This window comes from Cyrtonyx montezumae, unplaced genomic scaffold (genome assembly GCF_038088225.1).
Source record: "Cyrtonyx montezumae isolate F1298 unplaced genomic scaffold, pur_monq_1.0 scaffold_13, whole genome shotgun sequence".
Classification (NCBI taxonomy): domain Eukaryota; kingdom Metazoa; phylum Chordata; class Aves; order Galliformes; family Odontophoridae; genus Cyrtonyx; species Cyrtonyx montezumae.
This window is the reverse complement of record NW_027071859.1, coordinates 21,831,599-21,853,370: the sequence shown is the minus strand read 5'-3', so window position 1 is coordinate 21,853,370 and position 21,772 is coordinate 21,831,599. Positions and strand designations below refer to the sequence as shown.

Genomic DNA, 21,772 nt, shown 5'->3' with positions numbered 1-21,772 from the left:
CGTGAGGAACTTCAGAACACGATCTCCAAATAAAGTGGCTTTTGTTCATTGCTCAGGACCTGGCTATGATAAATCAGCAAAGCTGCACTGAAGCCAGTGGTGAGCTGTCTAGATACAAACTAGGTGAAAGCTGTCCTAAAGCATCTTAATTTCTATTCACTCTTTGCTTGAATGCAGTGCTTTGAAACTATTCCTTAGACACCTGTTGCATTGGGAAGAAAAGGCTTTTTTAGTGGTGCTCATTCACTTTGAGTATTGCTGACAGAGGAGCTGCAGAACACAAGTGCTCTCATTCAGATGTCCTTTTCATTAAGAAAACAGACAAAGATCACTGGGGTTGGACTCAGTGATCCCTGTGGATCCCTTCTAACTCACAATATTCTGTGATTCAGTTGTATATATAAGAAAAAGAGGGACGTAAAAAGCTGTGTAACAGGAACAGAGGCATAACATTAAAAAAATCTCAGTATTTCACAAGGTATGAGCTGCTTTTCAGCAAATGATTCAGTATCTGTGAATTGTTCACGCATGCTAGTAAGCAGAACTTTATGATGGAGGAAGATTCTTTATAGTTTGGAGCACTTTACTGAGGAGTTGGGGATGGTGTAGTCCAGGGTTATTTGCTGGAAAAGCGATGAAGAATAGGAGTCTACACAGTGATGAGAAGTATGGGAAATAAATAGTAGGGAAAGGTGGAGTCTGGCTTCCAGACTCCCTTCTATCTTCCCATTACTTTTGGAGTGACACAGTGTTGTTTTCTGTCTTTACTTTTCAGTTTGAGGAGGAATTTATAGAAAAAAAGGAAGACCTAGAAAAATTGCGCAATGGTGAGTCTGTAGACTGCCTCCTAACGTGAGGTCACACCGACAGAACAGATGGTGTACTTGTGACCTGAGTGGTGAGATTTCTGAAAGATCTCTGATACGATGTTTCTTGTAAAGATATTTGGGAGACCCGGTTGCCTTGTTGAAGCTTTAGGTCACTCAGCATTAGAACTGTCATGACTTGTTATCAAGTCAGTTTCTCAGAATCAGTGTGGTACTACATTGCTTGAATAGTTTGCTTTCTTTCCTTCCCCAGATGGTTCCCTGCTGTTCCAGCAAGTGCCCATGGTGGAGATCGATGGGATGAAGATGGTGCAGAGCAGAGCCATCCTCAGCTACATCGCAGGGAAATACAATCTCTATGGGAAAGACCTGAAGGAGAGAGCCTGGTACAGTAGCAGTGCATACTGTCCTCACTTCTACTCTTCCAGTACTTTTGGTGTATATTAGAAGAATATTGCTCAGAAATGCCTTTGTGGAAAGCTGCACATAATGTACTTGTGCTTTGTCCCCTCAGATCAAAGGACAGCTCGAACAGACTTCAATAATCATCTCTTAGCATCAGATATCAATATAATTAGAATGTTATGGCCACATTCAGGTTTATTTGAACTCCCAGAGTGGAATTACGTTAGGTTGCTGGGTAACTGCAGGACAGTAATGCAATTATAATGGCTAAGGATGTTTATTTTTGAGCTTGAAGGGGGACTACAGGAAAGGTGCTGGACTCTTTATCACGGGGTGTAGTAACAGGGCAAGGGGAAATTACTTTAAAATAAATAAAAGTAGATTAAGTTAGATATAAGGAAGAAATTATTCACCATGAGAATGGTGAGGTACTGGAACAGGTTGTCTGAAGAATCTGGGTGCTCCATCCCTGGGTGTGTTCAAGTGCATGGCAGCCCTGCTTGCAGAAACAGTGGTGGAGCTAGATGGGCTTCAAGGTCCTTCCCAGGACAAGCCATTCTATGATTCTAACTATGAGTTGACAGCCATTTTTTGCCTGGATCCTTTTATGATTGGACCTCAAAACAGTTTTAGTTTCCATAGTAGCCTTCATATGTGATTTTTTTTTTAGTCCTGCAGCATAGATGAGTGTAAAACTGGAGGTTTGGGGGTTGGACTCGATCACTAGAGGTCCCTTCCAACCACCTGTGATTCTGTGAAAACCATGAGAGCATCAGTTAGACTCTGGCTTATACTCTGCTTGTTGCAGACACTGTGAGCCTGTTTCTGAAGGTGTTTAGGAAAACAAACCTGAGCTGGAATCAAAGTGGAAAAACAAAAAAGTGATCCAGTGTTTTAGGCTGCTTTCACTGATAAGCATTCTACTCAGTGATCTCTTAAGTAGTGTATTTCTGGAAAATAACCCAAATGCAGTTTTAGAATGTAAATTTAAGCCTTTTCTTTCAGGATTGACATGTATGTGGAGGGAACAACAGACCTGATGGCAATGATCATGGTTCTCCCTTTTCAAGCAGCTGATGTGAAAGAAAAGAATATTGCCTTAGTCATTGAACGAGCTACAAACAGATACTTTCCTGTTTATGAAAAGGTAAGGGATGAAGCATCAGGAATCCACAAAGGCAGCCAAGCAGGGTCTGGCCCTCCTGCCCCAGCCCTATACTCATAGCTTGAAGGCAGGTGATGATACAGCTCTGGGACTGTATGATGGAGCCAGTCTTCAGCAATGGGAAAAGAATGCAGCAAAATAAAACTGGGCTGATCTCAGTACTGAGCATCTTTGCTGTCTTTAAGACAACTCAAAGGGCAAATTGTACTTGTTATTTGCAAGTAGTGGACTAGAGGTTTTTGCACGTAGCTTAGTAGCTGGTAGCTCCCTGTTTTGCACACATGTCCCATTTAAATACCTTTACAGCCTACAGAATTTACTGCCTAAAAGTGTACATACCCTTAGTGTACAAAGTTAAATCCAACTGTGTTATAATCAAGGCCCTAGTTCCGTGATCTTTCTCAAACCCACTGCTTTAATAGAAGTCACCTAGAGATTATTGCCGTCCTTTTCTGAATTGCTTTATTTGGGCATTCACAAACAGAATGCTTCTAGCTTAAAAGCAATAAGGCAATTATCTGCTGGCTAGCACACACTAAAGAGGTGGCCTCTAAGGAGCTATGAGCTACAGCTAAGCTTAGTATGCTTACTGCACCCCTGAAGCACACAAAAAGCCTTTCTTTGCTAGGCAAGAGTTGGCAAGGAGAGGAAGGGTTGTTCTCTGTTGCTCCCGGGAACATAGCCTCTGTGTTACTGAGTTGCCATTCCCTACCAACTTGCTGTTTGTTTTATTTTTCCCTTTAGATTCTCTTACTTCTGTGTCTATTAACGTTTTTTCTTTCTGATTAGAGCTAGCAATGATCGTCGCCTCCTGTTTGTGCCCTGCGTGGCAGTGCTGCTCAGACTTTCTCGCAGCGCTGTCTCCCAGCATAGCAGTTTCTCCATGTCTGTGCCAAGGGTTCGCAGCCATGTTTTGCTCAAATTTCAAGTTCCCTAGGAGGAGTGTGGAGAGAGGTTATAGAAGAGGTCAAGGATAGAAGGGGTTTTCAAGAAAAAAAATCCTCATGGGATCTGCTCCTGCAAGCTCTGGGAAATCAGAATTTTTTGGAGGATGTCTTTACACAAGTTTCTGGAACTCAGAGAAATGTGATTTCTGTACAAGCTGTGGTACGGCGTGAAAACATCTGGCACCTGTTCGGGGAAGATCTCTTCTGTGTCACACAGGAGACACCACGTATCTGTTAACTGGTGCAGGTCTTGGTGCAGTCTTATGTGTACATTTACCAGAGCACAGGGCTGTGCAGGCAAAGCCCCCCGAGACTGCTGTGTGACAAAACTGAGCTTTGGTGCTGTAAGTCAGCACTTCTGATCACAGAGCACACAGATCCACTTCCACATCTGAGAGAGGCTGTGCTAAGAGAGATTGATTAATCATTAAAAGATTTGAGGTCTGATAACAAATATTCAGTTTTTCTAATTTTCTTTTAGAGGCAGTTTTCACTTACACAGGTTCTCTGAACCTGTGCCTAGTTGCCTGCCATAGGAAACTGTTACAAGTATGTTAGTGGGGGAAAAGTCTTTAAAATAATCCTCATTAACTTGCATTACAGAACTAAACTTTGCATGACTTTTAGCCTAGCTAATTTTGTTGGAAGGATTAATAATTTTCCTTCTGCACTGGCTGCTTAAGTGGTGCATTGATTCAGCTTGGCTGGGTTTGTAGTCCATGCCTCATACAGGCATTTCATGACTGTGAAATCTCTCTAGATATGATCGCTTTGAACAATCAGCAGCAACTGGTAGTTCAAAAGCACTGTGGGGATTCTGCTTCTGATGCTTTGTTTTAGAGTTTCCATATGGCTTTAGCAGTCAGGTTTTGGTGGAGCTTGTTATGGCAGTGTGAGAAATAGCTGCAACAAGGCATCAGGTATTTGCTTCTCCCAGAAGTCACTGCCTCTTTTATGCTAATATTGGCAGGTGAGACTGTAGTAGGAATTGTCTTCATGGGTTCTTATGTGGATTTGTTCTGCTATTTATTTCTGTAGAAACCTATCTGTAACATCTAGGTGAAGTTGTTGCGTGTCTGTCTTCTTTATTTGTTCTTATTTTGTAGGCCTTAAAAGACCATGGTCAGGATTATCTCGTTGGCAACAAGCTAAGCTGGGCAGACATCCACCTGCTGGAAGCCATTTTAATGACTGAAGAATTAAAGTCTGATATACTGTCTGCATTCCCTCTGCTGCAGGTTAGTGATCATGTGATCTCAGCACGGAATCTAACATACCAGTTTTGAAAGCTCATTGATGTTTCTTTTGAACCATTGTACTGCATTGCCAGCAGCTCTCTGATCTTCTGTTGACTAAAACAAGCTGGACACCCCCACAGTCACCTTCCTCCAGCTGTGTTGCTCCCAGTTGCTTTCAGCAGGCAGGAATTCTCTTACTGACTGTACCAGTTTGATCCAGTCACTGCCACTAATGTGTCTTCAAACACAGCTTTGGCCACCAGGACAGGAGGTTACAGCTCTTTGTGGCTGCAGTTCCTGTCTTACTTTTGCTAGTAAAACTACATTTTGAAGAAGTTGTGCACAGAAGCGCTGCGTTTCTTCTGTCTTATCTTCTGTGGTATTTTGCACCGAGGTACTCCTACCCCAAATACATCTGTAGTAATTGGATCCAGGTTGTGTTTTATTTCCTTTTATTTTTATTTATTTTGTTCTTTTTCATTTCCCCTCTAGCAGATGAATCTTAACTCTTTAATATTAAAATTCTCCCATCCTCATCTGGAAAACCAAGGAAACCTTATAGCATCATTTCTGATTAGAATATTCATACTTGAATTTGCCAAAAACACTGATATGTTGTGAGGATGTGTTTCCAAATACATATACAAATACGTACATATATATATGTATATATACTTACAGCCAGCTCAGCACTCATATCCATAACGTATACGTGAGTGCTGAGCTGGCTGTAAGTAGCTACTAATGTTCTCATACATACTTACTTATTAATCAGAGAAGTACAAAATCCAAGTCATCTGATTTCTAAGCTATAAGGGATGGAATTATTGTTTCCTTGCTTTCACTGGCTTTCTTACTTCTTCTTACAGGCTTTTAAAGGAAGAATGAGCAGTGTCCCAACAATCAAAAAATTCTTGCAGCCTGGCAGCCAGAGGAAGCCACCATCAGATGAAAAATTAATTGCTAACGTGCGGAAAATATTCAATATGTAATCGCGTGGCTGCTGCAGGTAACGTTCCTGCAGCGTACTGCCCAAGCTGTGCCTCTTATGTGTAAACCGCACAGATCCCTTCTGTAGTTTGTGCCCTATAATCTTTGAGATGGAAGACAATTTAGATTAGAAGGCTGCTGAACCCACTGGTTACAGAAGGTGTTTATTACTGAGAGCTCTTACTACAGTCAGTTACATGAAATAACATATATTAATGTTTGATTAGCTGTTAACTGCAGTGTGTGCCTGGTGAAGTGTTTCAGCTGTAGCTTCCAAAGCACTGCAAAACAGAGCCTCTTTCCTCACTTGTTATTAATGGCAGCCCAGAAGAGTCACTCCATAACCTTTGGGAATTCATTTTTTTGTTGTCTCTGGTCAAAATTCAGTGTGTCTCTGCTGCAATTAATTGCTGTGTACTTTCAAAAAAACAACAAATAAAAAAAAAATCTCACTGTCTCTGTAAGTTTGTGGCTGAAAGTAAGAAACCATTTTAATCCTCACAGAATCTCTTAGAAGAGATTTTGATTGCTGAAAGATCAAAGCACATGTGTCTAATTAGTCTGCTGCTACTCCTTCCCTTGCTGCTATTCTTGCATGGACTGCTGCACTGAGGAAAATGCCACTTGACCATTGTACCTTCTCAGTCACTCTCCAGCAGCGCAGATGAGAACTGCACTGGCTGCTTTCCTTCTCAGTAAGAAGCTCTGTCACATTCTTTATCCTCATTTTATGAGAATCATCACATCCAGAAATACAGACACTTATAAACTCTTGTCCTTCCCGTTGGTTATTTTTCTCAGTACTCAAGCTGATGAGGCAGAGAAACCTGCCAACTGTTGTACAGACAGAATTGCTGCCAAGCAAAGTTACCTTGTATGGGCCACGTAATGGATGTCAGAGTTACAAATCTGGAATGCCCCAATCACCCAGGCACCTTTGCGTTCTGTAAGTGCGTGCTCTTGCCCTATGGATACAGTAGCTGTGCTCATTCTCCTGCCCTGCCTTGAAGGTCTAATCCAGGATAAAAAGAACCACATCTTACATGGCCAGATATCATTCCAGGCATCAAGGTCCTGAACTGAAATCCACAGAGCACCAGCTCATTTGCTTGTAAGCCTGGTGACACATGGTGGTGACTGGTACAGCATTTGCTAGCAAAAGACTCCAGGTGGGAGCTGGGGTTGGCAGGGCTCTTTTCTTATTTACAGTTGGTCTTTTTGCTCACATATTCCTCAGATGCTCAAGCTGCTTGCAATATTGTGTCTGCACTCTGGCCCCTGCCAACCATTCTTACGTTCTGCCTAAGAACAGGGACAGGCTGCACAGAGAGGTGGTGGAGTCTCCTTCTCTGGAGATGTTCAAGACCCACCTGGACACCTACCTGTGCAACCTGGGCTAGGGAGCTGCTCTGGCAGGGGGCTGGACTCCATGATCTCTGGAGGTCCCTTCCAACCCTACAGTTCTGTGATTCTGTGAACAGGAAGCTTGGTTTTCTGCTAAGGGATTGGTGTAGCATTGAGATCAAAGATACACACTCAGAAATATAACCCCTTATAACAATATTCACTTCTACATGTTATGCATACATATGTATATTTATGATACAAGGGACACCAAACCACATCCCTTAGTGCCACCACAGTTGCACATGGTTCGGGGTGTGTTTTAGATCAGTATGGAGCTGATCACCCAACTTGCCCTGACAAAATGACACCCCGCTCTGCATAAAAAACTGAGGGTAGCTTCAAACATTCTGTATTTTATTAGAACACTGATAGTAGGTCTTATATTTAGAAACAGTACAAGAAGACAAATGTATTAAAAGGAAGCCAGGTTCTGTATAAGACAACACCAGCACATGCCTTTGTTCATTAGTGACTAACAATATGCTTAGAATTGATGACTAAATTAGAGAAGCTACAAAATTATGCTTCAAAACAATGCATCTCTGTGATACAGCTTAATACTAATGCGGTTCCCTGGTGTGCTCAGCACCTCTGAAAGCTATCAAACTTAAGAGGTAAAGGTCCCTTGAGTCAGCAGATTGCTTAAGCAGAAGTAGATTAAAATGTATCATTAAAAAAACTCTGTTTTAGCTTTTATAGTCAGCTTGCAAAACACCAGCTGGCAAGTGCCAGTAATTAGGGGACAGGTACTGATCTTTTACAGAAAAGATAAAAGCAAAGTAAGACTTGTGTTCTAATTGTCTTTCAAGCACGGAGATCCTGCCTGTCTGGGAGGTGAGCACGGCTGCCATACTTCAGTTCCCAAGTTGCTACATTCTTCTACAGAAGCATAAAAACAAGCCTCAAAATCATCAGAAGGCTGTAGGAAAGAAAACAGGAAGAAGTCCATAAATATAATTGTGCATGAACAGTGTAAATCGACATTAAATAACAGCATATTCATAAATACCTGACACTAGAATCTCTAGTAAGCAACCTTTCAAAGTGTTTCAATTTACAGCATCAGTGTCCACCAATAGTCTGTCAAAGCAGACTGTTCAGTCATTGAAACTACAGAAAATAACATTTTCCAGTCTCAGTCCTGATTTATGACTTTTGGCAAAGTAATGATCATTGTACATACTGCAAATAATCATCAGAGTTACGATACATCTAGTCACAGTGAAGAAGCAGTCCTTCAGAAGGCAGACAATTCTGACTGAGCTGAGAAATGTTTTCTGTTATGGACTCACTGCAGAAAAAAAGGTTTTGACTTACCCCAGAATTTATTTCCAAAATATCAGTTACAGAAAATAAAGTTTGTCAAAATATCAAAATAAAGAGTAGCAGTGGAGCAGTCAGAACGGCTGGAAACATCCACCTGAAAAAATACTGAAGTTCTCAGTTCAGAGCAAAAAGTGCCCTGGTTTTAGAGGGTGCTGAGCTTCCAGTGGTTGTGAATGCAGCACTTCCAAATCAAAGTAGTTGTGTGTGTGTGTGTGTGTCTGTGTAAGATGGCTGCAGTATGAAGTCAGATGACTGGCTTTCTGCACATCTGTTTGGAAGCACTGAAGCTTTCCTCGTCAAAGGTCATGCATTAATGTTTAACTGCAAACATCTCCTTTCTTTGCTGAGAAAGGCTGTCTGCAGCTGATGTATCAGCACAGCGAGACAAAAAAGTTGGTCAGTGAAAACAGGACTGTGATATCCAAACTAATTCCACTTAAACCATACAGCTGCTGGATGATGGTAACCTTCACTGATACTAGCTTGAATCAGATGTTGAGAAGCAACTATTAAAAAAAAATAATCAATGAAATCTGTACATTAAGACTCTCAATATGTATTTACCTCAGGCATGCTACAATTCCAGCTGGCATTAGTTTCTTGGACCTCTTGAACCTCATTCCCATTATAACGGTCAAAAGGAAAGCTGAAACTGTAAAAAACAATACGTTAATTCATCTCTTTCACAGAGGACTATTCAAGAATATGGAGAACGATCAAAGGTCATTGATACATTTTACTATGAAATGTAGTTTAGTAAAACGTTAGAACATAGAGATAGTGTAAAAACATGTAGGAACATTCTTGCTTTCCCAAAATTCATTACCAGGACTTCCTCCAGCTGCAGACAGGGTTCCCAGGTGCAGCAGAATGCTAAATCCTTCTCTGTGGATGCAAAGCAGGTTTGTGAGGTGGTGGTTTGTGCTCCTTCACAGATCTGCATTCACGGGGCTACCAACAAAGTTGGCAGAATCCTCAGCATTAACAGCAACACTTATGCTGTTAAAAATACATAAATCTCAACACTGCAACTATTTTTCTAACTAGCTATTCCAGGAGCTAGAACACAGGTTGGTGTTTTTTTTTTTTTTTTACTTTTAGAGTGCTAGCTCTGAATTTGTTCAGCCTTAAAAACTGGATTTGAAAGTTTTCCTTTGTTTCTGCTCCAGAACATGGCTTAACATCTCCCGCACTACGGCCATAAGTTGTTTTGACTTGCAAAGGAGCCATGCCTGCAACGTGAGGTGGGCAGCCACAAAGGGGAACAGATGCAGCGTAAGCGAGAGAGCAAACATTGTAAGAACTGTATCTTCTTCCTGGAGCTTTTACCTAAAAACAGAGGTAGCAACGAATCTGCCTGGGGATTTCACATCAGGCTAATGACTGCTGAGTGCTATATAAATGAGGAGATTGAGAATACATAAAACTGCGAAGATGCAACAGTTAAATTAAAAAACAGACACCTGAATTGCTTCCTGAAGTGGGCAGCGGCAGCGCCAATAGGGCCAGCTGGGCTGGATCACTCTAGCAGCTACACTGTATCACTCTGGCAGCAATCCTACTTTCACGGAGCAGATAAACCATCTAGCGAACTCTCTTTTAACTCCATCTTCCACAGAAGGTGCAGTGCTCACAGTTGTCAAAAATGAGTTTTAAACTCATTTCAACACTATGTGACAAGTTCTGGCAATTACAAACAAAGATCTACTGGCTAAGCATGTGTGCTCATTAAAGACAGCTTGCTTCACTATTCCTTGCTCTCATTTTCTGGTCCCATAGTCTTGATCCTCTCAGGAATGTCTGAAGAGCAGACTACTCCACAGCATGTGTCTTGTCTAGGGCCCTGAGTATATTTACAATTAATTAGAAGCTACAAAACGCATCTGGTTTGGTCTGTAAGGTTCTTGCTGTTACCAGTATTTGGCTTTTCAAACAGGCATCTTAAAAAAAAATAAAAATCAGTGGCACATCTTTTGAAAATCAGGTCTGAAAGCACTGGATATTCAGTAAATTCACTTCCAATCAGTCAAAACAAACTTCAATAAATAAAGCCAAATTCAACTCAGTAAATCATAAAGATAAAACTCATAAACCAATTCAATAGAGCAGATGCATAAAGTTGCATTCTCAACAGAAAACTTAAGCATCAATTTCTACACTTTAACCTTCTAAAGGTTAAACAGGAATATCCAATTTTAGGCCACGTAGGAGCAACTCAGGTACACCGTGATCACCATCAGTTACACGGAGTGAATGCTGTGCCCCTAAGATAGAGGCTGTAGCTCCTTGCTTTCATGAGGGCTTCATGGCAAGCTTGTTAGGAGGACAACTATGGAGTGGTTTGTGCCCTGTCTTTCTCAGCAGTAAAAAAAAACTGCTACATCAACAATTTGTTCCATTGAGTGTTGAGTACGCGCAGTATCATGCGAGACTTTATCTTACTCCACCTCCAATTCTCAAATTACATTCTAATCTGTCTCTTATGATTTTATTCCAGTACTTTTCCACGTTTCTTGGCTGGAATTGTCACGTAACCCTCTAGCAAAAGGAGGCACTGCCAGGTGGTTACACACCTGCTGGCTCTGCGTGAATGAGCTGCCTTATCTTGCCAACCATTCCTCGTGTAAGCTCTTGAATTTTGCAAGCTAAACTGAAGTGTGTAAATCCATTAAAAAAAATAAGAAAAAAACACAAAGAATTGTCACAGCTCTTAAAATACGAATTTTTTACAGGCACTTCAGTCGAGCCTTTTTTGTTTGTTTATTTTAAGCTGTAGTAAAACACTTACACAGCGATATCTTCACATTTCGTGGATCACGTGTTACACAGTAAGCTCCATAACCTGCCACGGAACCGAAGGTAAGACCAGCAGCTAAAGAAATTTTACTACCTGCAAGAAAAGATTCAGCTGTTATCTCTCAACACAGTGTCTTTACACTCAATCTATGCAGTAGCTCTATCTCTACACAGTACTATCTGAATATCCTGGAAAGAGAGCTGCTTTTGCCACGCGCTTCCAGCTCACCCTGTGAGAACAGAGAGGCAACATTGCTGTAACCCCTCCCAGTCATTCTCTTGGGTAGCATTACTGGCAATGTCTGCTCAGTTAAGAGAGTGAGGACCTACTAACACTTGTAATTTGGGAAGAATAATCTCTGAAGAACAAACCTGAACTAGGCTACTTTTTCTACCATTCATACATTCAGATGCAACTCTGTAACCTTTCTGAACTACCCATTCATTTTTATCGCATCTTACAGCACTTGGGAGTCTCTGAAAAATGACACAGAAGTCATTATGTGTCAATGCACATAAGGGCTAAAATTGCATGCCGTGTTATCACTGACATTACATTTAATAAAAATCTAAAGAAATAAAAACAACAACAACAAAAAAATCAAACACCAGAACAGCTAGATGGCAGTGAGGATGAAAATATGGCTTCTTAAGTTAATTTGACATCTCCTTCCAATGCTATTACACAACTGGTTCACAAAGTCCAGAGCTTCAGCAATATATCTGCTTTCTGAATAGGCATTTGACTTGGTACCATATGATAAAAGTGCAGAATCAGCACAGCAGGCAATTTCTGGATTAATCTGATTCCAAAATGATTACAAAGGAAGAATCCAGAACCCCAGAAGTCATATAGATCCCAGTCCTGTTATACTGAACATTTTTAATCAAGAATCTGCAAGAAAACAGAAATCATTACTGATAAAAATAAATAAATCACATTTTCCACAGGACTGTGCAGCTACTAAATACAGAAGGAAACAAGCAAATGGGACAGTCAGTGAAAGCAGACAGGTGAGGGGGGGGGAAATAAGTAAATAAAAGGTTTTCAGTAAGTAAAGATACAAAGCCATCTCTTTAAGAGTAAACATGCACACACTATGCAGGGAATCGGCGATCCCGAATCCCAAGAATCGTAATGGACAATGGCACGGCGAACAAGACTGCTGCACTGCTGGGACTTTCACCTCGGGACAGCGAGCCGGGAGCTCGGGCTATCCTCGGCACTGCTGCGACCTCTGCTGCTCAGGAAGGCAGCTGCCAGCCGGGCCAATTCGTGGCAAGTACTACCAGCGCGACTCGAGCGTGCGAAATGTGCCCCAAAGTACGCGACAATTTATAAACTAGCTGCCTGCGTTAGAGTGAAAATGCACAGTGTTAAAAATGCCAGGCATAATTAACCACGAGATCAGAAAAAGTAAATAAAAAGTATTCTCCCTGGCGTGCATCTGAAAACCCACAAATCAAACCCAGATGCCTCCGCAGAAAATACAGTTTAATTGAAGATAATCTACTGTGCTTAACTCAGGAACAATTAAAGGAAACAAAAAGGCACAAGGTACACTGAGGGTCAAAAGTAGCAGCAGCTTTTCACCCTGAAAACAAACCAATCAGTTGGATAAACACAAAGGAGTGACCACTGAAGCATAAATTGACTCGAGCAAATCTGCTGAGATTCAGCTCACTGATAGCAGTGTGGGCTGGATTTAAGATGCAGTCGTGTTCACTACAGAACAATTTACGTGCCTTTCACCATTTCTTTCTCACAAAGCTTAGCAGAGAGGAAGCATATTTCCCAATCTCAACGCACCAGTACTCACCTTTACGAGTGTATCCTAGAACACCTCCAACAGCCAACAGAGCAGCATATGCAAACCCAATCCAGTCAACAGCCATGGTCCCAGCTGTGGAGAGAAAAACACACAGCAGCTGAAAACCTGGGTAAAAAAAAACCCACTAATTAAAGTGTTCTACGCTCTTGGAAGTTGTGCATTATTACTGTGTCACGCCATTCAAAGGATCTACTGGATGTCACATCATCTTTTCATCAGTTGGGGCATTACTACCCAGTACAGAGGCATAGCATACTTCTCATCAGGCTTTCCCTAATCAAAAATACACATATGCAAGCAATAAGCTGGGCACTAGCTAGCATCAGGTTTGTTGCATTGTGCTCATGGACGGGCTGGCACGGGCTTGCTCCTCCAACCTGGATGTGCTCAGTGCATGTTAGTCAGTACGGCACAGCACTGTGCAGAGCACAGGTTTTCAGAGCTCCTCTGAAGGAAGGCAATGCTTTTGGCTTCTACCTCCTAAATAACCATGTTCTTAAGTTTTAAGCATGTACTTCACAGACCTGCAGAACTGTAGGGGTCGGAAGGGACCTCCAGAGATCACCTAGTCCGACCCCCTTCCAAAGCAGCTCCCTAGCCCAGGTTGCACAGGTAGGCGTCCAGGTGGGTCTGGAATGTCTCCAGAGGAGACTCCACCACCTCTCTGTGCAGCTGTGCAGCTGTGCCAGTGCTCCGTCACTGCACTGTGAAGCAGTTCTTAGGCACATTCATGTGACTTCCTATCCTTCAGTTTGTGGTCATTTCCCCATACCCTATCACCGTGCACCACTGAGAAACCTTCTTTCTCCCTGCACAGGTGTGTCAGGCGCTGAAGAGCCTGCGAACACACCTATCGCCTCGTACCAAGCCTTTAATGCTATAAGGAGGGACGCAGAACAACAACCTCACAGAGCTGCAGCTCTCAGGAGCTAAAGTAGGCCGCGCTACGACATAAGCCCTGAAAACGAGCTCAGGCGCCGGGCTCAGCGCTGCCCTCCGCTCCACCACGCCTCACGGCCTCGGCAGGCCGTGTCCTCCCGGCGCAGACCCCGCGCAGGGCGCTCCCATCCCTTGTAAGCCCCGTGCTCCCTGAGGGCGCGCAGAAACCCCTCCCGCCAGCAGAAGGGCGGCAGCGCACACCCACCGCTCCCCCCGCAGCGCGCTCTCCTCCCGCCGTACCTCTTCCCGCCGCACCGCCCCGCCCCGCCCCGCCGCCCTCCGACCTCCCGCTGCCCCGCCCTCCGTGTGGAAGCTCGAGTGCTTGCGCTGCCGTCATGGCGCTGCGAGAGGCGTGCGGCGTTTTGTGGCGCTTGTCAGAAGCGGGGAGTAAAAGCGAGCTGTTTTTCGTGTCGCTGTAGTCTCCCCTGGGATAAGGTCTCCCCTGAGCCTCCTCTTCTCCAGGCTGAACAAGCCCGGTTCCCTGAGTTGCTCCCCGTAAGACTTGTACTCCAGAACACTCACAGCTTCATCCTTCTCTGGACACGCTCCAAGGCTTCAGTGTCTTCGTAGTGAGGGGCCCAAATGTGAGCTGCAGCCTCACCAGAGCTGAACAGATAGGAGCGATTGCCTCCCTGCTTCTGCTGGCCGCACTATTTCTGATATGAGCCAGGATGCTGTTGGCCTTCTTGGCTACCTGAGCCCACCTCTGGCTCATGTTCAGCTGTCTGCTGATTAATACTCCCAGATCCTTTTTCTTTGTGCAGCTTTCTGGCCACTCTGCCCAAACCTGTAGATGCATCTTCAGAACTGAGGGATATCTGTTGGACATGCAGACAGGATGCTCATGTTGTTTGTTCAAGGAAACCAGCAAGCCCAGACCTCAAGACTCAGATACTGCACACGCAGCTGATTCATCAGACCACTTGATGTGGTTGTTATAGTGCATTCCCTTCTCATCTGCCAGTCCTGTTTGTTGGAGCTGTTCCACTACAGGCTATTTTTGTATATATTTTCTCATCTTCCTTGATACAACTTTAGCTTTCTCTCAAATGGGCTGTTCTTGATCGGTTGGGACGTGTAGCCCGTTGGAAGCTGGAGGTGCCTGCTGTGACATTCTCCACACTTCCATTGTTCCTGCGAGCCAGCTGAACATAAGCGTGGCCACAGGGAGAGACACACAGTGCTGTGTAATGCAAGTTGGATACCTGCCTTGTGTAGGGGTCATTTGAAAATCCCTGCCAAAATCTTGTTTTTCCTTTAGATTTCTTTATTTAAAGGTGTGGGAGTTTTCCGCTCCAAAGAGTTTGCTGGAAAGTCTATCAGTACTCTCATTAAGGTTTTAACATACTTAATTTCCACTACTGATGACCCATTTGTTTTTTCTGTTAGCATTTAATTGTGACACAAACCCACTCCATGTGAGCTGTCCAAGTCTGCCTGCTCAGTGGAAAATAGAACCATTCTCCTTATCTCACAAGTGTCAGTGGGAAGGAAGACAAAAGGTACAGCAACTGCTGGAAAACAAGCATAGGACGCTTGAGGGCAGGAGGGCTTCAAAATACAAACCAAAAGCGGATTCATTAAGCTGAAGTCCAGAAATCTTGAATTTCTTTATGAGCCGTTCTGAGACTTGCAGCTCTTGAAAAGCACAACATAAACAAACATTGAATTAAACTGAGCAAAGCTGTGCAGTCCTACTGGAGGTGGCTCCAAAAGACAAACAACTACAGCGTCTTTTGGCACCTATAGGATAATGCCAGTTGTAATTATACACTGCTTGTAGTGTTCCTCTGTATTTGCAATTATGAAAAGTATTTGATATTGTTTTCCCTAAGCTATTACTTAAACTACTGTCTGTTGTGAAAACTATTGCTGTGTTTTATAGAATAGTCTCTTGGGGGAGGTTTTTTGTGCGAGGAGAATTCATTAAATTAGTATGTTGGTGGCATGGTAAATCACACCCCTCAGCCATAGCAGCGAAGTATAACAGAGCATGCAGCAAGGCTAGTGTAAACGTTGCTCAGAGCTTTCTATTCTCATTTTCAATTGTTCCTAACTGCCAGTCTGAGCTGAAATTTCCCGTCGGGTGTCTATTTCCAGCTGTTTTATTTTAGCATGTTTTGGTTGTTTTGGTTGATATCATGATTTGCTTGCTTTGTTTTTGGAAAGTTCCATTTACAACAGCTGGGCCAATTACAAGGATGGATTTAGAGAATACATGGTTTTGTTCATTATAAACATAACTATTTCACTGAACGGCCTCAATGTCTCTCTGGTTTAGAAAAACAGTTCTCGTATTTGGCAAGCTTTAGTTTCAGGGACATTTTTCCATCTTCATGGAAATGTGATCTTAAGAGAGGTCACGTATTGAGAGGAAGCTTCTTAGTATTATTCAGCCCAGTCCCAGAAGATTTCATCTGTATTGATAAAGGGGCACCTTTTTTAGGCCCACCTGCACTCAATTCCAAGTGTATGTATACTGTACATATGCTGAGCTTCTGTCTTGATTTGCAAGCATTCTATAAAAAACAAGACTTTATGGGACTGAAATGTAACAGCTCATGTCCTTCTTGAACACTTCTGCCCAGGCTGCCTATTGTTAAAAGAGAGAGTGCTGGCAGAAAGAATCACCCATCTCCTGCTATCAGATGTTTATAGGTTTTGCTGTATTACCACAGAATACACTGAACTAGGGGTAAGAACTAGAAGATCTTTAACATCTCTTCCAACTGAAACCATTCTGTGATTCTCTGAATACTGTTCATAGCTGTAAGTAAGGTTTGCCTCTAAAATAGCAGAAGTAAAAAGAACAAAGATCCTGAACTGGGAAAAGGGAGTAGCTATGCGCACTGAGACAGCTGTAGTTCTGGAAGATTTCTGCACAAAAGATTGTTCTTTTCAACAAGTGGGCCTATGGAAAGAGAAGAACAGGAAAACCTAGTTGAAAAAAATGCGAGGCTTTAGATTTAATAATCTATAGTAGAATAGGAAAGAATTCAGTTGTCATATTTTGATGCAGAAAGGTGACCACTATAAAGAAATACTGTACATTTTTGTACACACAATTATAAGCAGCGAGGAGAGCAGTGGTATTAAAATAATTGAAGGCTACCTTAAAAGGCTGAGAAGACTGATGTAGAGCATCACTGGGCAGCATTTATGGATTGTTACCTTTCAATCCTGAGGTATTGCTTCGTGGAAAATTTAGTAGGAAGGCATGGGTCAGTGTAATTTGGTCAAATTGTAAAAAGCTCATGATAATAACCGTGAAATCATCTTTCCAAACTTATATGATAATAAACAGCCACACAGACTAAAACTCTTTCTATGAACTAAACGTATATGAACATGAACTTAAGCCTGAACCAAAAAGAAAATAGTAATTGGACAGTGATTTTTGAGGAGGTGATGCTCTAATTTAATGGCCTGCTGCTTCTAAAAGGGCTTCTTCATTTCCAGTCCTCCTTTTCTGTCCTGTTTGTTGTTCAGCAACTGATCTTTATTGCTCTCTCTCCCCGAGTCCTAATGGCTGAGAACCCCATGGCCCAATGGATGACTAACCAGGCAGAAAAATACCTGTTTTTCTCCTGAACTAGTTAGTGCAGTGAATACACATGAGGGTCCAATAAGCACTGGGGCACAGAGGAGGAGCTGGGACCAGAAGACTGGTGGGAGAGCCTGTGCAAGAATCAGTAAGAAGGTGTGAGATAACCTGAAGCTGCATTTTCCCATGAAGTTTGCCTGTAGGAAAGCCTTATGGAGTGGCACTGAGTAAAATTCTTGGTAAATTAAGTGAAATGCAACTCAGGATTATGGTCGTTCAGTGGTTCTCTGGAATCTTCCCAGATCCCGAATCTAACTAAACATGACACCTGTGGGCCCTGAGAGCTGACACTATCCAGCAGGATTTTATGGCGAGGGCTCCAGTGAAATTAGGTTCTAGCTGCTCCTGGTATTGGAAAGATTGAGGAGGACAAATGTGTGAGTGCAACTGTGATCTGCTTCGATTTGGCAGAGCACGTGTAAAACAGTTTCTGCCCACCAGGCCTGGCCAAAGGGACATAGTAAGGGTTGAGATACCTTGAGTTCTCATCGGTGCAGTGGTGCTGACTGAATCTGTCTCTTGAAGAAATGGAGATTTTTCTCTTCAGTAGCTCAGAAATCTTTCATTCAAATGAATCTAGATTAGAAATGCTAGCTGGGCTGTTCTTCCGAGTTAGCCAAAATTTCTCATCTTTCTTAACAAGTATGCAGATTTTAAAGCAGTTCAGGAAGTCAGAGTGAAACCCCAAGGGATTTCAGAGACATCTGAAGTTGCTTGTTTGTCATTGTGTGATGTTTTTAGCTGATTGAAAACAACTTGTGAGGATGAAAGTTTCTTGGGAAGAAGAAGGGAAATTGTGTGGGTGTGTATGTGTGCATTCTCAGCCCCAGTATTTGTGGTCCTGTGATAGAAATCAGGTCTCTGGTGCCTCTCACCACTGCGTGCTTCATACAGGGGTCCTATTTTCAGCTTCATACACTGAGAGACAATAGGTTGCTTGCCAAAGGCCTGCGGATCTCTTGCCCTTCTCAAATTCTAGCAGAGACACTAAGGCATACCTAAAACCCATGCATGCCTCAAGTCTCCTTCCCTGAGCTGAAAAATAGCATGAAGAAATGAAAGTTTTAGGGTAAAATTCATATGTTCTTATCTTGCACTTACTCTTTCCTAGACGTTACCATGTTCCTTGTTGGCAGTCAATGGTCCGGCACAGGAGCAAAAGCTAGCTGGGCCTAAGTCAAGTCCACTATAAACAATCTTATGATCTTAAAAGCAAATCCAAATCATAAACATACTTCAGATCTTTCTCACACCAACACACAAAAGAAATTAAATGCAGCCTCCCTCCAGAAGGATAGAGACCTATGAGATAGAGACCCTGAGATAGAGACCTTTTATAGGGTGCACAAACAGTGGTTCAAGCTGTGATTTCATAATAACTGGCTTCAATTGCTGGCTTCTTCATTCTCAGTTCCTCCCTTGGCCCAGCTTTGGGACCCAGTGAACTGTGTGCCAAATGATCATGATAAATCATCAAAAACCGAGGAAAGATATTTACTGTTGGCATTTCTGCTCTGTCATTGCAACCTTGGAGAGTTGATGATCCCTGGGATATTTGCTCATGCGTGGAAGAAGGAAATGAAATTCTGCTCAAAGCCATGTGCTGCATTCACAGAGAGCAAATGGAAGGGAGGGAGGCTCCCTGCAGCATAGGCTTCAATTTGGAGAGAGTGGACATGATTTGGAATTACAAAACTAAGGCAGTGGGTAGGGTGAAAGCATGTTGTTATTCTTTAAGTCCTGCAGTACTAGGACTTGGGGCATTCACTTAGGTCAATAAACTGGTTTAGAAAAAAAATATATATACATACATATATATACACACATATTATGTCCCAGATTGTTAACTTCTGGAATCTGCTGCTAGCAGAGATTTTTGGAAGCAGATAGGTCAGCAGACTGAAAAAGTAATTGAATTAAATAAAATGGACTACAGATTCATACTGGGATGCTGGAGGAGAACAAGGGAAATGCATAAAGTAACCAGAATGGCACGTTCTTTTTTTAGTAGTATCTCCAGTAAATGGACAAGGGACACGGGTGATAGTTGGATGTTGGTCCAACTCACCAGGCAACACTTACGTTACTTTCAGGGCCCAAATATCATGTCCAGAGGCATGTGAGGTAAAATGTGAGGATGGTAGGAGAGTTTATATTTGTTTTCTGAAGGTGGTATCTCTAGTTCTGTTAACTCAGTGAAACCTGATGTTTAGATCACTAGCAAGGCAATGTACCCTGTTGAAACATACAGCTCTAGGACAACCCACATAATATGAGCACTTAGACATGGGCCCTTGGGTTAATCTAGAGCCCTCCTGGTGCTGTCTTTTCCACTGGGGATCCTTCTGCTTTGTCTGCACGGGACTTGATGAATAATCATATCCCAGGAAAGACATTTTAAGCTATTACAGAATTTTCCCCTAGGATATCAGTGCATTTTGGATATATAATTTGAAGGTCCTCGGCTGCAAAATGCTTAGTACAGCTGAAGGAGAGGAGGTGTCAGATTAGGCACACTGCTAGGCATGAATCCCAGCCCTTATTTGTGTAAGTATTTCTTCTGCCTGTAGCTAATCACATGAACATCATGAGTATTGCTTACATAAGTACTGCTGAGAAAAAGTGGTGAACAAGCTTGGATTCTCAAAACAATGTTCTTGTTCCAGTACTTTTCCAGTGAGATTCTGACCCTGTTTCCTTTTTCAAAGATCATTAGAGTTGTGATATCCAGGAAGGAAGACCACCCACTACTCAGCAGCCTCCCATCTTCTAGACCTATCAGAAGTCAAATTTTTAACAGTTCAGACATTTTCATTCTCCTTCTAAAGCCCATCCCACACTTAGATACACCAGGGTATATCAGGCAGTGCTGTAGTACATGCTCAGCAGATCTTTGGTCTCTGCTAAAGACTTTTCCACTGTTCCTCCAGTGTCAGAGTGCCTGAAGCCTCCCACAGCTGTGTGGTGGAGTCCCTGGTGGGCATGAGGCTGGTGTCTGGTGATGCTTTCATCAGACAGCGTGGGTTGGATGTGTCTCCTGCCAAGCCAGACCTGGAGAAGCACATCCCATGGAGAATTCAGGGATCTCACTCAATAACACCAATGACCTAACGTGAAAACAGTGAAAAGAGTTTCTTCGTTTCTTTTGTGGCTAATGCCCAAGGGCACACTACTGTGGGTGCAAGGCGGTGATTTTAAGTATCAGCCAACAGGAGGTGTTTGCACGTCTGCTTTCATGAACAATCATTTAAGCTTGGAAATAAGGAAGTTGTTTTTGTTATTACACCTAAAAGGAGGAACCAAGTTAAGGCACTTACATAAATCATCCCCAGAATGTGAAAATGTGAGAAAAAGAATGCCAACAATACTACAACTTGATCTCCAGATTTCAAGCCAAACAACTACGAGGGAAGAAATATTCCATAGAAAAATATTGTATTCCTGCCATCTTTCTGGCCACAGAGTTACACTCATTATGGTAAACTGTAATTGCAGCATTGTGAATACAGTGCTGCAGACAATGGCCTGCCAGTATTTTTCCACTATAAAACCTCATGTGAGGTTTGTAATTTTTTGAAATGCAATTATCTTTGGCTGGGACACCTAGCTACAGTCTCAGCCCAGAAATTGATTTTTTGTTTCCTTTACTAAGTTGTTCAAAGTTCATTGCTCAGTTAAGTTTTAGAGCTTTCACAACTGGGCAATGTCCACGCTGCAAGGATGCACAGAGGTGTTGCTGTCACTGCTGGCTTATCAGGGCTGAGATCCTACCAAAGCATCCACATTTTGGGTTAAATGCCCCTGTTTGTATCAGTGCAGTATGGGAAAACCAGGACAGCAGGGTTATAGTGAATTAGCACTGACTGCATATCCAGGCACGCACAACAAAACGAGCCTTGGGGAATACTGGAGTGTGTTATTACAGCTATTGAAGGAAGGAGAATTGGCCAGGCCAATTAAACGGGTACAACTGAAAAGATTTGTCTGTGTTGTAGAGAAAAAGGAACTTCTGTGTTATGTTACAGAAACACTGCCATGTGGTTAGTGAAACTGCAACATGCGGCAACCATTTACACGGTGAGGGTTTTGATTTTTTCAGCAGGGCCTAGCTAGGGTTGATTCTCTTCTCAGTCTCATTGTGGTAACTGAGCTCCAAATCCAGCCCAGTTTGTTCTTCTCACAGATAAAACAAAGGGAAAAATATGGTGGGAGTGCAGCTCTTCCCATTGAAATATAACGTTAAGAATTGCAAGTGCTCGCCATGTATGAACACATGGGAAATTAGTGGGAAATAAC

At 42.6% G+C, this 21,772-nt stretch overlaps 2 protein-coding genes across 4 annotated transcripts in view; one reads left to right on the top strand and one right to left on the bottom strand.

The window, feature by feature from the left end:
* LOC136045124 (glutathione S-transferase) overlaps positions 1-6,036 on the top strand; it is a 37,313-nt gene extending 31,277 nt beyond the window's left edge. For both annotated transcript variants that reach the window (XM_065730828.1, XM_065730827.1), the window contains exons 3-7: positions 776-827; positions 1,081-1,213; positions 2,238-2,379; positions 4,451-4,582; positions 5,452-6,036. In XM_065730828.1, coding sequence (XP_065586900.1) covers positions 776-827; positions 1,081-1,213; positions 2,238-2,379; positions 4,451-4,582; positions 5,452-5,574 — 582 coding nt within the window. In that variant the 3' untranslated portion in view covers positions 5,575-6,036. The remainder of the gene's footprint in view (positions 1-775; positions 828-1,080; positions 1,214-2,237; positions 2,380-4,450; positions 4,583-5,451) is intronic.
* A 1,766-nt stretch (positions 6,037-7,802) lies between these two features.
* On the bottom strand, positions 7,803-14,122 carry TMEM14A (transmembrane protein 14A). Of its 2 annotated transcripts, none has more exons than XM_065730799.1 (5): positions 14,078-14,122; positions 12,922-13,005; positions 11,094-11,195; positions 8,870-8,957; positions 7,803-7,898 (listed from the first exon to the last, which is right to left on the bottom strand). In XM_065730799.1, exons 2-5 carry the CDS (start codon positions 12,995-12,997, stop codon positions 7,859-7,861), a joined length of 306 nt encoding a protein of 101 aa, XP_065586871.1. In that variant the 5' UTR covers positions 12,998-13,005; positions 14,078-14,122; the 3' UTR covers positions 7,803-7,858. The 2 variants fall into 2 exon arrangements, with proteins under 2 accessions (XP_065586871.1, XP_065586872.1); XM_065730800.1 differs by having other exon boundaries at positions 14,113-14,119.
* Between the last annotated feature and the right edge of the window lie 7,650 nt (positions 14,123-21,772).

What these genes read in the sequence shown, in the direction of transcription:
- TMEM14A (XM_065730799.1), bottom strand. Translation starts at nt 12,997, where the DNA reads ATGGCTGTTGACTGGATTGGGTTTGCATATGCTGCTCTGTTGGCTGTT. An exon ending in AAATGTGAAGATATCGCTGT is followed by an intron (nt 8,958 to 11,093) that starts GTAAGTGTTTTA and finishes TGTTTTTTACAG; the next exon opens with TTTCAGCTTTCCTTTTGACC. An exon ending in GGAATTGTAGCATGCCTGAG is followed by an intron (nt 7,899 to 8,869) that starts GTAAATACATAT and finishes TCTTTCCTACAG; the next exon opens with CCTTCTGATGATTTTGAGGC.